The sequence below is a fragment of the Aspergillus alliaceus genome (assembly GCF_009176365.1).
Source record: "Aspergillus alliaceus strain CBS 536.65 unplaced genomic scaffold BDW43scaffold_21, whole genome shotgun sequence".
In the NCBI taxonomy this organism is placed as follows: Eukaryota; Fungi; Ascomycota; class Eurotiomycetes; order Eurotiales; family Aspergillaceae; genus Aspergillus; species Aspergillus alliaceus.
In genome coordinates this window covers 289,253-303,799 of record NW_022474704.1, presented here as the reverse complement: position 1 = coordinate 303,799, position 14,547 = coordinate 289,253, and the positions used below count along the sequence as shown (strand labels likewise).

At 49.0% G+C, this 14,547-nt stretch overlaps 4 protein-coding genes across 4 annotated transcripts; 1 reads left to right on the top strand and 3 right to left on the bottom strand.

Annotated features, from left to right (window-relative positions):
* Positions 1–127: 127 nt before the first annotated feature.
* Positions 128–1,753, top strand: frdA (putative FAD dependent oxidoreductase). Its single transcript, XM_032041889.1, has one exon. The coding sequence runs from the start codon at positions 134–136 to the stop codon at positions 1,655–1,657; it is 1,524 nt and encodes a 507-aa protein (XP_031900497.1). The 5' UTR covers positions 128–133; the 3' UTR covers positions 1,658–1,753.
* Positions 1,754–1,759: 6 nt separating this feature from the next.
* Positions 1,760–2,420, bottom strand: BDW43DRAFT_311005 (uncharacterized protein; the record flags this gene model as incomplete). The annotated part of the gene is made up of 2 exons (XM_032047096.1): positions 1,760–2,185; positions 2,211–2,420. The coding sequence occupies 2 exons, from the start codon at positions 2,418–2,420 to the stop codon at positions 1,760–1,762; spliced, it is 636 nt and encodes a 211-aa protein (XP_031900496.1).
* A 2,102-nt stretch (positions 2,421–4,522) lies between these two features.
* BDW43DRAFT_83757 (SLC26/SulP family anion transporter) lies at positions 4,523–7,726 on the bottom strand. The gene is made up of 3 exons (XM_032050581.1): positions 6,932–7,726; positions 6,727–6,872; positions 4,523–6,657 (listed from the first exon to the last, which is right to left on the bottom strand). The coding sequence occupies exons 1-3, from the start codon at positions 7,230–7,232 to the stop codon at positions 4,573–4,575; spliced, it is 2,532 nt and encodes an 843-aa protein (XP_031900495.1). The 5' UTR covers positions 7,233–7,726; the 3' UTR covers positions 4,523–4,572.
* Positions 7,727–11,850: 4,124 nt separating this feature from the next.
* Positions 11,851–13,655, bottom strand: BDW43DRAFT_83584 (type I HSP40 co-chaperone YDJ1). The gene is made up of 4 exons (XM_032050580.1): positions 13,385–13,655; positions 13,252–13,321; positions 12,346–13,164; positions 11,851–12,281 (listed from the first exon to the last, which is right to left on the bottom strand). The coding sequence occupies exons 1-4, from the start codon at positions 13,418–13,420 to the stop codon at positions 11,968–11,970; spliced, it is 1,239 nt and encodes a 412-aa protein (XP_031900494.1). The 5' UTR covers positions 13,421–13,655; the 3' UTR covers positions 11,851–11,967.
* Between the last annotated feature and the right edge of the window lie 892 nt (positions 13,656–14,547).

Here is a 14,547-nt window from a genome sequence, read left to right as displayed (position 1 = left end):
TGTCTCGGAAGCAACGATAATTATTCCCGCGGGGGTGGAATGATCTTGATATCATACGATTCTCGGTCAATCAAAAAATAAATACAATATCATCACCAACCCTTCAGCCAACCTCGACTTCGACAACCAGAGCATGAATCTCCGTCCCCTTCAATTCCTACTAAACCCCCTACAAAACAATATCTCCAAAATCATCCCAACAATGAGCACATCCCCATCCCTCCTCTCGTCTCCCCTGACGCAACCCCAACCCGTAATAGTGGTTGGCTCCGGCCTGGCTGGCCTATCAGCAGCAACACAACTCATCTCCCACCAAGTCCCCGTCATAATGCTCGAGCGAGCCCCCAAAGCCGGTGGAAACAGCATGAAAGCTTCATCCGGCATAAACGGGGCGCCCACAAAATTCCAACCCGAGGGCGGCAGTGACTCGCAAGAGCTATTCTTCGCCGACACGGTCAAATCAGCAGGGAACGTCCTCGCATCGTCCCCGGCGGAGGAGCATAAACGGCGGGAATCACTTATTTCGACCCTTACTGCTTCATCTGCGGAGGCGGTTTACTGGCTGTCGGAGGAGAAGGGGGTGGACTTGAGTAAGGTTTGTCGGTTGGGGGGGCATAGTCAGCCGCGGACGCATCGGGGGGCAGGCCAACGGCCGCCGGGGATTTCAATCGTGAGTGCGCTTTTGGATCCGTTGAAAGCGAACAAGCTTTTTCAATTGAGGGAGGGGGCGAGGGTTACCAGGGTGTTAAGGGAGGCGGGGGAGGTCTTGGGGGTTCAGTATGCGGGTGAGGAGGATAGTAGGACCACGCTTAATGGGCCGGTTGTGTTTGCGAGTGGTGGATTTGCCGGTGACGCCCATGGACTGCTGGCGAAGTATCGGCCTGATTTGGCTGGGATACCGTCGACGAATCAGGCGGTGGAGGGGACGCAGCCGCTTCTTGAGGAAGTTGGGGCTGGACTGGTGGATATGGAACAGGTGCAGATTCATCCAACTGGTTTCTTGGATGAGAAAGAGCCCTCGGCGTCTGTTAAGATCCTTGCGGCGGAAGCGCTTCGTGGCGAAGGGGGGATTCTGCTTCTAGGAGATGGGACTCGGTTTGTGAACGAGCTGGAGACTCGAGAGCATATTACGAATGTTATTATGCGCTCGGCGAAGCCGTTGGAGACAGATGCGCGTCAGTGGGATGTCAATCTTCTCTTGGATGAAGGGACTGCTGCTGCCTTGGGGTCGCATATGGGGTTCTATTTATGGAAAGGGTTGGTGCGCAAGACTACGGTGGGCGAGCTTGATCCATCGATGCTTGACACGGTCAGGAAATATGCAGATATTGTTTCCGGCAAAGAGAAGGATGAGTTTGGCCGTACGGCTTTCGGCAACTGGTCTCTGACGGACGTGACATCGGACTCCGTAGTCTACATTGGAAAAGTCACCCCTGTTACACACTTTACGATGGGAGGCGCTACAATTGATGAGCATACCCAAGTGCTAGCTAAAGATGGAACCCCGATCAAGGGTCTGTGGGCGGCAGGAGAGGTTACAGGAGGTCTTCATGGTCAGAATCGCTTGGGAGGATCATCGCTTCTAGAATGCGTTGTCTTCGGAAGAATAGCGGGCAACGAGGCAGCTGCCTTTCATAAGAAGCACTATTCTTCCTGATGTCTGTAAATTGGCTATATAGCGGAGTTCTAGCCCTTCTTTTCATTTCTATTCTTGAGCGGTGATTAATATACGTGATAATTCGCTACTCCTTCCAATTATTTATTCCTCCTTCTTCAGTAGATCAACCCCCAACGCTGGTTCCAGGTCTGGCTCACACTTTCTCATCGCCTTCTGATATGCCTCTCTGCCCCCCAACACGCTGAAGATACTTGGCCACATTCTCGTACTCATCCAGACCGTAGGGAAACCAATACCGTAAGGTAGTGAGCACGAACACAACCATGATATCTGCCACCGTAAACTCCCAGCAAGCCACTCATTGTTGTGTAGTCTGTCATTAAGCGCCGTAAACGCCCTCTTGAAACGGCTATTGGTCATAATCATGTGGGAACTGTCACCACTCAACTTGAGCGACCGCAGCGACATAGACTTCATCATGGTGGGCATAAAGGTACCGTTGGACCAATGCCACCAGTACAGAAAGTCAGCATATGCTGGATGCCTCGGGGGCAGGAATAACTGGCCCTGGGCATGTATGTGGCAGATATACTCGGTGCATGCGCCGCTCTCGGCCAGCGTCAAGTCGCCGTCTTGGATGACGGGCGCGGTCTCTTGGGGATGCAAAGCTTTGTAGTCGGGCGGGGCCTAGGAGGGGCGCCCGCTTGTATGTCTTGAGCTCATAATCAATGCCTAGCTCTTCGCATAGCCCGGCGATGCGCTCTGACTGGGAGATGTGCAAATGGTGGACGGTGAGAGTCATGGCTGTAGGCTAGTGATCAATGGATGGATGGTGGGTTGGAAGGTTTCATGAAATCGGAAGCAGGCGGAGGGAAGTGGTGAGTTAAAATACACTTCATCCATTTCCCTGCCAAGCGCCTCTAATATCATTCAATGCCTACTCCAGTGGTGTTTTAATCAACATAGTGCTCTGATTCTGGCCATGATCGGGCCAGCTATGGGGCGAGAATCGGGCTCAACGTCGTTTAGAGCCCGGAGTTGGTCCGCGATCTGCGTCTTAAGAGTGATAGTTGAAGCAAAGAAGGGGGAAGAGAGAATACCCTTATTTCTATGATGTGGACCACCTGGGTTGGCCACTCTTTGTTATGCGGAATATGAAGTTTTCTGCTCCTTGAATTCTAGGCCCTTTGAGTTCATGATTATGTTGGGAATGAAACCTACAGATCTCCATCGTTCGGGATTTATGTGACCCTCACGGCCTAAGCTAAATTGCATTCCAAAGTATCCATTTAGATAGTAGAAAAGTTTACTAGTAGAGGGCTTTATACTTATATTTCTAAAGACCAATCACCTCCTGCCTTCAACGATTTCGGAGGTGGGCGCGGCCTGATGTAGATCGCGGATTCGCAGGGCTGTGCCACTGATAGTTCGGACTTGGCGAACACGTCTAAGAGACCAGATCTAACACAATCTAAGATTACCTCTCCTACATACGTATATTGAGCTTTGCATTGATGCGTTATCAGCCGACCCAGTTGATGTGGCCGCGAGGACCTTACAGACCGGCAAAGCCAGCCCTAATCCACTCCGAGAGTCGTGATAGATCTCGAACTGCACAGGAGGTATAGCTTCTCTCTACGGTTGTCGAGAGGCTGGTCCATACTTTCTGGGGTCAGTAATAGCTTCACAATCTTTCAGTTTCGTCGTTCTTTTGTGGAAGCATGATTGTCATATCCTATGTAATACGAACTGGGAAAACTACTAGTAATCTAAATCTATAACATTGCGATAAATAAAAGTAAAAGGCCAGGCTGAGCCTACTTGGCATCATAATGAGTGATTAACGCACTTTCCAATGCTGCCCAAGGCATGCCAGGGTTGATATCAAAACGGTAAGTCACACGTTCCATAGTGCGCATGACTCGGTGATATTCTCGCGAGAAGTCTAGTCAAGTTCTGGAGCTTAGGGCAGCGAGTTGGGTGTTTATCACTTTCCTTCGGTTCTTTTCTTTTGCTTTAGTTGATGTTTGTGGACGCCAGATTGAAACATTTTCTCAGATGTGTCCAACGCAGTTAGTCATTTAATATCTTCGTTTTGATCAATTCATTCGTCTACTGCCCAGATAGCACCCGCGGTTATAATCCGTATCAAATACGACCTCCTGCACAGGAGGCAATCAGCAAACCGCTCGAGAGTAGCACGATGTCAGTTGTGTAATATAGACGACCAATATTCCAGCATCTATTAGGTCAGAGCAATATATGCCGGACGTTGCAGAACAGTCTGAAGTTAAATGTTCTCTTGCTAAATTCATGGAGTCATTCTTTCTTTGCCGGAGGCAAGACTAACATCTGCTAGTATTGGGATTCGAGGTGCTTATATAGACACATCCTATTCATTACGGGTTTAATGAATACCGTTGTGTTTTGAATTTTTCTGCAGCCTTTTAAGTGTGAAGTAGTCATTATTTGAAGCGAGGGGGGGCATGCACTAGCATAGTAAATACAAAGTAAAGCTCGTCAGAGGAGTTCTTGTCGTTATCGTACATAGATTCTTTTTGACATATAATCAAAAGGTCGCGAATGCCCTCGAAATGACCACTACCATTTACCCGCTCATCAGTAAGCAGCTGTTTATGACACTATCATTGAAGCCCAGAGCCTAAAGATAGAATATGTGAACTTGAACAGAATGAAGTTTGCATGGATGTATATGTGCATCAATAAAAAAGTCTATCTATATACACAAAAGCCAGGTGTCAGGGGTATATGTATGTATCTCGCAACGAGATTCCAACCAACAAAATTCAAAAGCACAGAGTGGACGGCCTCGCTTGAAACAAACATTATATAACGGAAGTTGACAGGCCCTGCACAGGGCCCTATGGAAAGAGGACTCCGACCAGGGAGTTTAGCATAAGTGACAGGGAAATATTAAGAAAAATAAGATATGACTATGCATTGAGAACATTCATCTTAGGGTCTGGATCATCACCCGCGTTGGCTAGGGCACTCTGCAATGCACTAGTCAGGTCAATGTGGAAGAATGGCCGGTTGAGACCCTGGACCAAAGCGACCTTTCGGCGATTGCGGTATGCTTTGCTGTTCTTCAGATCATGTTGCAATTTGTCATCAGTGCTGCTGCTATCGGAAGACTCTTCAATACCGTGAGTCTCCCGCTCCACGGCATGTGAATCATGCTTGAAGCCATGCTCGAGATCCTCGCTCTTGAGGCCCTGCTGCTGGACGTGCTCGTTGTTCACCATCTCTGCGTGGGCAGCAGCAGAGGCACGGCCTTCAATCTCGGCAACGCTGAAGATTGGCTTCCACCGATGGAATCCGTCGCCGGAGTCAGGGGATGGGAAGCCAAAACCGGCAGCTGCAAGGGCTCGCTTGGTCCAGCGATTGTTGATATGAGCAAAATGCCACTGCACAGTCTTGGGGGAAGCGTAGAGGTCGAGTTGGTTGCGGACATCGATGAGGTTCTGGATAGAGGTCACATCAACATTGTTGACAGACGAGAAGTCAAGGATGACAGCCTGCAGTATGGGTAGATGCGATCGGTCTTCTTCGGCCTTGCCCCTGCGAGGGCCTGGGTTGTTCCAGGGTCGATCGCCCGGTTCGCCGTACGAGAAAGGATTTGTGCGACGCGTGTTCTTAAAGATCGTGTCGACCAGATAGTCCGTGTAGTGATTGGCGTTGGGGTAGTTGAATCCTTCGGAGAATCGGTAGATGAAGATACCAGGGTAAGGCTGCTGCACCTCGATATCGGGATTCGATCCATCCGTGTGGTTGATAGGCAGGAAGATAGACCGACCTGATCCATCTTTGCCGTCGCCAGGGGTATTGGGGGAGTTGCCAGACCCATATTTCCCATCCTCCTGGACCAAGTGGTCACCAACCACCGAGTGGATTGTGACTTGTCCGAGGAATTGACCGCGGGCTTTGGCGACGCGGAAAAGCAGTATTGCCGCCGACACACAGACCGTACAATAGATTCCGATTTCAATTGTGGTGAAAACGGTAACAAAAACACCGATGAAGAAGATGATCGCATCCAGGGGCGAAACACGCCAGAATTGGTACACCGTGTTTGGCGGCGTGACCAGATCGCCGACCGCGTGGATGATGACACCAGCAAGGGAAGCTTTCGGGATATAGAAGAAGAGAGCGGGCAGAGCGTAGATGGCAAGAAGGACAACCACCGCGGTAATGACACCGGCAAGCGGGGTGCGGACACCAGCTTTCGATTTGATTGCGGTCCGGGAGAACGATCCAGTTGCTGGGTACCCGCCGAGGAATGGTCCAAGCAGGTTCGACACACCAATTGCGACCAGCTCCTGGGATGGATCAATGGTGTAGTTGTTGACACGGCCAAAGGACTTGGAGATAGCAATGTGTTCGATCAGCAGGACGATAACGGAAGCAGGAAGCTCATTAGCAAAAGTCTTGATAATCCTGCTGTTCACCTGAGGGACCGCCGCATGTTGGAAACCCCGAGGAACCTTCCCCAGGAGCTTGAATGCGGGATTATCCCGCCGGTGCAGATTCGTGGCTGCACTGATCATTGTATAGAACAAGATCACGAACACGGTCCGCAAAGTCGATACGAAGAACCAGACCTTGGCGTGACGGGGGAACTTCCTCGCGCCAAAATTACAGCCCGAGCGGATTAAGTAAAGCATAGCCAAGGCAGTGACACCCATGGCGGCATCGAGTTTTGCAGAGGGAAGATGCTTCAGCGTGTTGATGATCACCAGGTATGTAGAATCTTTTGTCGAAAAGCTTGCCGTCTCTCCCAGCATGTCTTTGACCTGACCGGAACAGATGTTGATAGCGGAACCCGTCATGAAGGCTGAGATTGCCGGCAGAGGAATAAAGTCCACGATGAATCCTAGTCGCAGCAGACCCATGGCGCAAACAATCGCTCCACAAATGATAGCCAGACAGGAGGCGATTACATGCGGTTCAACATCGGGAATCTTTTCGTGCGCCTCGGTCACCACTGTACCTACCAGGGTAGACATGACAGCCACCGGCTATAATAGGAAGATAATTCCATCAGCAAAATGGTTCCACTGTATCGACTTGAATGAGAATTAACTTACACCAATGGTGATATCCTTCGACGTGGCGAAAAACCAATAGATAAGGACACCCATGAAGGATGAATACAGGCCATACTCCACAGGAAGCTCTGCCAATTTCGCGTAAGCCATACCCTGCGGAACGACTACAGCACCAACTGTCACGCCTATATCTTGGTCAGCATTCTGTCCATTTACTGACAGAACCGGGAAGTATAGCTCTTACCAGCAATCAAGTCCCCCAGAAACCACTGCATATTGTACCTCGTGATCCACGAAAGGAAGGGGAAAAGGCTGTAGAAATAATGGGCTACCTGTGACCAGGTTGGGCAGAGCTCTAGAAGCCACTCCCCGGAAGTAGGCTCAGGTTCAAGATAGGAGTATGTGTCGACAGTTCCCATGGAGAAAGTCGACTCGCCTCGTGTAACCGGGTCTGAATGGGCTCCCAAAGGATCCCGGTAGCCGATCTTGATCCCCAAGGCCTTAGCTAGGCCGTGACCGACCTTGGTTTTGGTATCGCCCGACATGATTGCTCCTGATGGGAGTTGAGTATGTAGGGTCGGGGCGGGACTAGCCCAAAGTGTATAAAACTATAGATCACCAGTGATTTGAGATCAAGCAGGGGGTAAGGTGAAAAGAGCCGGATGGAGGGAGGAAAAGAAAAGAAGATGTAGAGAGAGGAAGGTTGATGTCAATGCGAACTCAAGCAAGGTCCATCAGAGCCTGTGGAGAAATTGATAATGGAGGGAAATGCTGGTCGAGTGGGTAGATTTAAAGTGAAATGACGGGACGGCCAAGAGCGATGTCGTGATCAGGAGCAGGGAAGTCGAATTGCTAGCTCCCCACAACCACTAAATAAAATAAAAAAGATTCTATTCAACTAGGGTTGAGAGTAGTCTCATCTTTGAACGAGTAGAAGATATTAATTTTAATTTAAATAAAAAAGGAATATAATATCAAAAGGCGCGTGGGGGAAACTAGTAGTAGGAGTACTGGGCGCACGAGACTGATGTTTACCCGCTAGATCACAAAAACGAAAAAAAGAAAATATGGTGGGAAAGAGGCAAAAAAAGGCAATACGGGGAGAAAAGTTCGGTTATGTAAATAGAGCATCAAGAAATCGACTACTTTAGATAAGTCATGCAACTCTGGAAGGGTTGCGAGTGGATATCTGCCAACGGCAAGGAACAATATGGAATCGATCAATGGAGATGATCAGACGGAATTGATAATCACGGATGGTAATTAAAACGACTCCATTATGGGCACTTAAAAGAAGAGAGAGGTTCATACGAGCAGTGGCCCGCATAGGAAGCAAGTGTCAGCGAATGAAAAATAAAAATAGAAAAGAAAGAGAAAAAAAGAATAATCAAAGAAAATAAACGAATGAGAGAAAGGATCAGAATCCTCATTGCGAACGAGTGTGAGTAGAAACGCGCAGTGATGGAGCAGCTGATCCACTATGGATCGCCAAGGGCAAGAGAGTCTAGCAGGGGCGAGGTTGTATCAAGCTTGTCAGAGAATGGAATGCTGGCGTAAGAGCCGTTGAGGTGGACTGGGTGACGAGGAGTCTCGAAGCGAGAGATGACGCTGAGCCGTGGAGCATGGTTCCGCCCATGGCCCCAGTCCATGGATGATCAGTATCTGGGAAAAGTCAATCGGCAAATGGGTTCCCATGGTGAAGGCAAACCATCCAAGGGTACGGAGTATCCGGTCATCTCCCATAGGACGCGAGATGTGCATCTGCCATCACTGATAGAAAACTCCCCCATTGTTCGATATTGCCCAGGCTGACCGCCCACAGGAAAGAACAACCTGCAGAAGGTCCACAGCCAATCAGCGGGAGTGAGCAACACCATTCACGTCCCCACCACCCATCTCCAGGCCAATGGGGATGGCGGTAGAACACGCCATCACTCACTTTGATGGTGAAAGCAAGCCGGTCCACGTGTGGAAAGTGTCTGATTCGAGTAAGTATCGACCTTGGAAGTCTCTTCTAGTTTTTCTCTTCTAGTCCCTTTAGAACGTCTCTAGTGCTGCAGAGACGTAAAATTTCTGATGAGTTCGAGGCTTAACTCACTTCCCCCCGAATTCTATCCAATCTGTGTCGTCGTCACTGTAGTCGTATCAGAAGTATCATTGACGCGGGCAGCTTCCGTCGGCTTTTCCTCCCCTACGAAGACATTACCGGTTGGTCTTGGCGTTCTGGGTCTCCTGGAGGTAGTAATGATTGGGTCTCCGTACCTATAAGAAGACGGAATGTTATGGCGGCATCTCATTTCGTTCACCATGTCAGCTGCGTGGCATTTAAGGTATACCGGCTCTAACCTAGTCTGGATCCCAAACATAATTTAACATTTTCATTAGACTAGTTAAACGAAGGTAAAGTACTTTACACAGTACGGACGGGGACAACGACCGTCCAATCCCGGTGCAGCATAGTGTACAGAAGGGCCGCATTGGCCCTAGGTACATATAGAGCTCTTGGATAGTGAGTCTAGTGGCACTGTCGCTCGCCAATGATTTCTCACCACTTTGACTGGTCTCCTGCATCTCTCGAGCTTACTTCCTTCCTGCATACTTCCCCACTCTAACACCATCGAGATCAAAATCGCGTCATCGATCTTATCACTCCCGTTGTCCATTGTTGGCTCGTTTAGGAGAAATCCCTAGCCCAACAAGTGCGGCTACTAATTGATATTGTCTGATACGGACATTTAACAGGACCGTAGCCAAGCCTCAAGTACAGAATCTGGACAAGGGAGGTGTATATACTGGATTCCATCCCTTCCCCTTTTGAGTCATCGGTATGGATGATTAAATCCCATTCGGAATACACTTTCTCAATGGGATACATGGTGCATGAAACTACTCGCTAGCATCATCCTAACTGCGCCTATTCCGCGGAGTTCCCGTTCTCTCGTATTGCAATTTCACCTCCAATTATAAAAAATCTCATCATCCATGTCCCATCTTACGGACAGATCCCTGCTGCGAAGGCGTGCTTTAGACTTCCTGAACCCCAACCCAAAAGCACGGTCATGCCTCAGAGATGCAAGCCACTTATCCCCTGCTAGGATGTGATACTTGAGTAAACTTCCGGTCGCCTGACAAGTGTGCGGTCAGGCCTCTTCTTGTCATGTCTCGCAGGATTCCATGTATATAGTCGGGCCTTACACGGACTTCAGCCTCGTCAGTATCTAAGTATATGAGGTCATTTCAACCCTACAAGTCACCTTTCTTTTCTCCTTTCGATTATTTTATCTTTTAACCGCTGAACGTGTCTATAAGCAGTGCAAGGGAAAAAATATCAGGCGGCACATGCCACGTTTTGAGCATGAGATCTAACAACCTCTGGCACGCTGACTTAGTTGTGGCGCGCCAAAATGCTCTCGTGGGTTCGCTTATAACTATCATCCAAATGCTTTTATGGCTCTTTGTTTTCTCCCCACATGATTGACATGCTCAGCTTGAGGAGTTATCCTCCAAAGAAAGAGAGACGTTGCTACTAATTGTCGCTGATCACATGGTCCAATCACGAAGCAACTATATGTAGCTCTGGTTTGATACGACTGAAAGAGCCCCAGGCCACCTGACCTCTACCCCAGAGTCGATCTCAGAGCTAATACTGGAGTACACACATTACATACTCATACTCATACTTCACACTCCGAGCCATACTAGTATCTTACCCATTGAGATCCATACATTGAAACAAACCATGGAGACACTCAACTGCACCCCCCTTACTTACCTTCTACCCCCGAAAACAAAAGACTTCACCCAAGTAAAGAAACCAAACCAAACTAACCAAAGACTCAACCGCAGACAGACTCAAAACTAACAAACCAACACCCCCTCTGGGGAACCCAAACACAAACCCAATACACCGCAAACCTCAGGCAACAAAAAAAAAAACGCCTGACGTCATTCCACATCTCCTGGCCCCCAAAACAATGAACCATCATTCAATGCATACAACCAGTGACCAATCCCCAAGACACCACTAACGAACTAGTTACCTACCACGTCTCACAAAAACAATGCCCCCACAGGTCTAATAATGCGAAGCCGGCATTAGCGACATTAACCATCCCAATGCATGTCTCAACCTAAGCGAAAAACAAAACAAAAACAATCCCCTTCCCCCCCCCCCGCCGGCGGGGGTACTGCTGCGGCTCAGCACAGTTCCCGAGGGCCCGAATCTACCGCTTACTCAGGGATAAATAATCTGATCGAAGGTGTACGGGAGGGGGCGCACGGATCGGCCACGGAATGGAACAGGTGACGGATCTGTTGACCTTCCGGGGAATTTAGATGCTAATGGTGGATTGTGAGTTTCTGGGTTTCATGCGGATGGTGGATTATGTGGATATGTGGGGCATGGATTTAGATCATGAGAGTGATGAGATATGCTGCAGCTGCTCTCCTTGAGATTATGTGTGTTCGGGGGTCTACTAGTTACGCTGGAAGGGGTGCACTGGGATTTTGAGGGGAAAGGTGTGAGAGCATAGCTAGGGTTAGGTGGGTTTCCGAAGGTCATCTGAAAGACGTGGCCGCGCACGATTCTCAAGGGACAGGGAGTGTGATGGATTGGTGTTGTCTCAAAGCTCTTCTATACTAGGGGTTGAGTATCTACGCCCTTACCCAGGATCAGGACACGCAGAAAATGAAATCCAAGAAATGGTCCAGATTCTAGACACAATTCTAATGCAAGGAATAATACTACAGAATCGGCCATGTGAGCGGCAACGAGACGGCTCCAACTACGACAACCAGTTCGAAACAACTTGCTGGCAAGAACACTTGGCAGACAAACGGACTATTCAATACCCAAGCCCACGCTGTAGTCTATAATGTGGAAACACGCTCAACCCCTATATCGACCCACCATAACCCACCCCGAGTCAACCAAAGTGATGAAGGAAAAAGGGGAAAAGTAAAAAGTTGACTCGTTTAACATGATCTCGTCCATCTCATCAGTGCCATACCCACCATTCCCACCAGAGACAAACAAGAAAGAGAACATTATGCATGGGAATCAAAGCATGATGATGGGAATGTAGCAAATGAACCGACACGAAATCTCCCGTATCATCTTCCGGATCTTCGAGAAAACGCCATCGCAGAGTAAATGATCAATCGAAAACAGGAATTAAAAACAAAAGCATATACCAGGGCTGAGCTCCCGCAAGGTATCATAAGCGACGTCAGTAATGCCCTAGCAAAGCAACTTTATTCAACCACAGAAAAGCCCCTGCTTTACTGAGAGGCGCACTGCACTCTCTCAGCGCCGGGAGGAACGTCGTCATCATCCTCGTCCATAGAGCCAGCACCGTGGGCACGGGCCTGGGAGTACTCGCTGGAATCAACATCCTCCAGCTCGAAGTCTTCCACCATGCCGTCGGTTGGTGGCTGTGGCTGCTCCAACCGGGGGGGCAGAACCTGTTCCAGGAGGTTGAGGTTGCTGAGCTGGTCCTTCTCAGGGAACTTAACATCGAACTGGATGTAGAGGTTGCCGAAGTCATGGTGGCGGAATGACGGCATACCCTGGCCCTTGATCACCTTAATAGCGCCTAATGTAAAAGACAACGTTAGCATTCGTTCTTCTACCCTCGTAAATGAATATGAGTGACATACCAGGAGTGATAACCTCGCCAGGGGCAATGTTCACGGTCAACCAGCGGTCATCGAGGTGCTCAATGTTGATAGTACCACCAGCAAGAGCGGTGAGAAGATCGATCTCAGCGTGGTAGAAGAGATCATCTTCCTTACGCTGGAATCGGGGGTGAGGCTTCTGCTCAATCTCGAAAACTACATCTCCGGGCAGAACACCAGGCATCTGGTCACCTTCCCCACGGAACTCAATCTTGTGGCCATTCTTGACACCCTTGTCGACATGAACGTGAAGGACCTTGCGCTCAACAACGGTCTTCTTACCATTGCAGCGCTTGCAGCGGTCACGCTCGCGGATGGTCTCGCCCTCACCACTGCAGTCTGGGCAAACAGTCTGGAATCGCTGGATCATAGGTCCCATTTGGCGCATCATAGTCTTCATACCGGTACCGTTACAGCCACCACACGACTTGACGGCGCCTTCCTTACCACCACGACCATCACATCCAGGGCAGATTACTGACTTCTGAAGTGCCAACTTCGAAACTTTTCCGCGGTAGATATCCTCCAGGTTGACCTTGTGGACGTGGTGGATCGTACGGGCCTTCTTAGGGCCCTGATCCCGCATGCCACCGCCAAACATACCTCCGAAGGCACCACCGCCACCAAAGAACTGGGCAAAGAGATCCTCTGCACCCATTCCACCGGCACCGCCACCATTTTCAAGACCTTCCTCGCCCAGCTGGTCGTACATAGAACGCTTCTGAGGGTCGGAGAGAATTTCGTAGGCACGGGACAGTTCCTTGAACTTTTCGGCGGCTTCTGGGTTGTTTGCGTTCTTGTCTACAGGAAACTGTCAGCAAATCCAGCCCAAAACCCGTCCCTAAGGGGCACCAGCTGGTCACTGGAACCGGTTCATGTGCAACGTACCAGGGTGATACTTGAGGGCACCCTTCTTATAGGCCGTCTTCAGTTGAGCCTCCGTGGCTGTCGGGGTGACCTAGTAGCCTCACCGTCAGTTTCGAGCCCAGAAGATACGACGGATAGACATGAAGATACTCACCCCGAGAACGTCGTAAAACTTGGTTTCCTTGACCATTGTGAGGGTGTGTTTTGTCGTATACTTAGGGAAAGGATGGCTTGTATGGCGATTACAAGGACAAGGCAGATAAGAAAATTATTGAAACAAGAACTTTTCGATTGAAATCGTCCCGGGGATATGAAGGGTACGGAAAAGAAGGAATTGGCTTAGAGAGAGAAGGACTTCGCCTGTAGGTTCAGCCGGAACGAAGGGTCTATAAGGTAGAGAGAGAGCCTCTGGGGGTGTGATTGAAGAGGCGGGATTGTTGATGGAGAGAAGAAAAAGGATCTGACGGCCACTTCGAGATTATCAAGACAGGAGCGGCGACAAGCGGCTGACGGGGCGTAATTCTAATACCAGGACAGGCACCTAAGGGGTCTTTTAGTGTACAATAAATGCTGAGTAATGTGCCAAGCCCCGTGCAATCGGTATGATCGATACCGGAGATACAATCAGGCGAAAATCCGAGGATAATTAGAGATTCTTCCTTAGATATCCATAAAAAGAAGACGACCTTCAGAGAGAACAAGTGTAAAAATCAACCAAATGAAATCAAAGGAAACTGGAAAAGAGATTCTGCCTGGCTTTTCAACGTCCAAACGATAGGGGTCCGATGTCCCATATTTGCAGCCTGATTGGCTTTGCTTTCCCTTTCTGGCGCATGTCACAGGCTGACTTTGCCTTTCCATCCAATTCTTTGATCTTCCATGGTCTTCGCTCCCTTTCCTCTTTGGTAATTTAATGGTTTTGTGACACTCATTACACAGTCCCCATGGGATTTGCCCCAGTGCCTGCTGTTCAATACGGCTCTTTTACGACAGAGTATTCAACAGTATCAGCAAGTCACTTTCCATTTGCTTCCACAGAGCGCCTATGTATTACCAAAGGGTAATTATTATTTCGCTCCAGAATCATTAATGAATGACAGAGCATAAACTGTTGTGGAGGCTTCATATGTCAAGAAATAATATCTTAGAACTGCGTTAAATAGAAAGGAACTAAAATCAAGAACAAAGACACAGTTCTAGATTCTTGTAGAAATCAACCAGTACAGAGCAGATACGTTGAAGATCTGGTTCTTTAGAACTAAAGTTTTTTTTTTTTCTCTTTCACCAACCTGTGGCACAGCCAATTTGCCCCAGGCC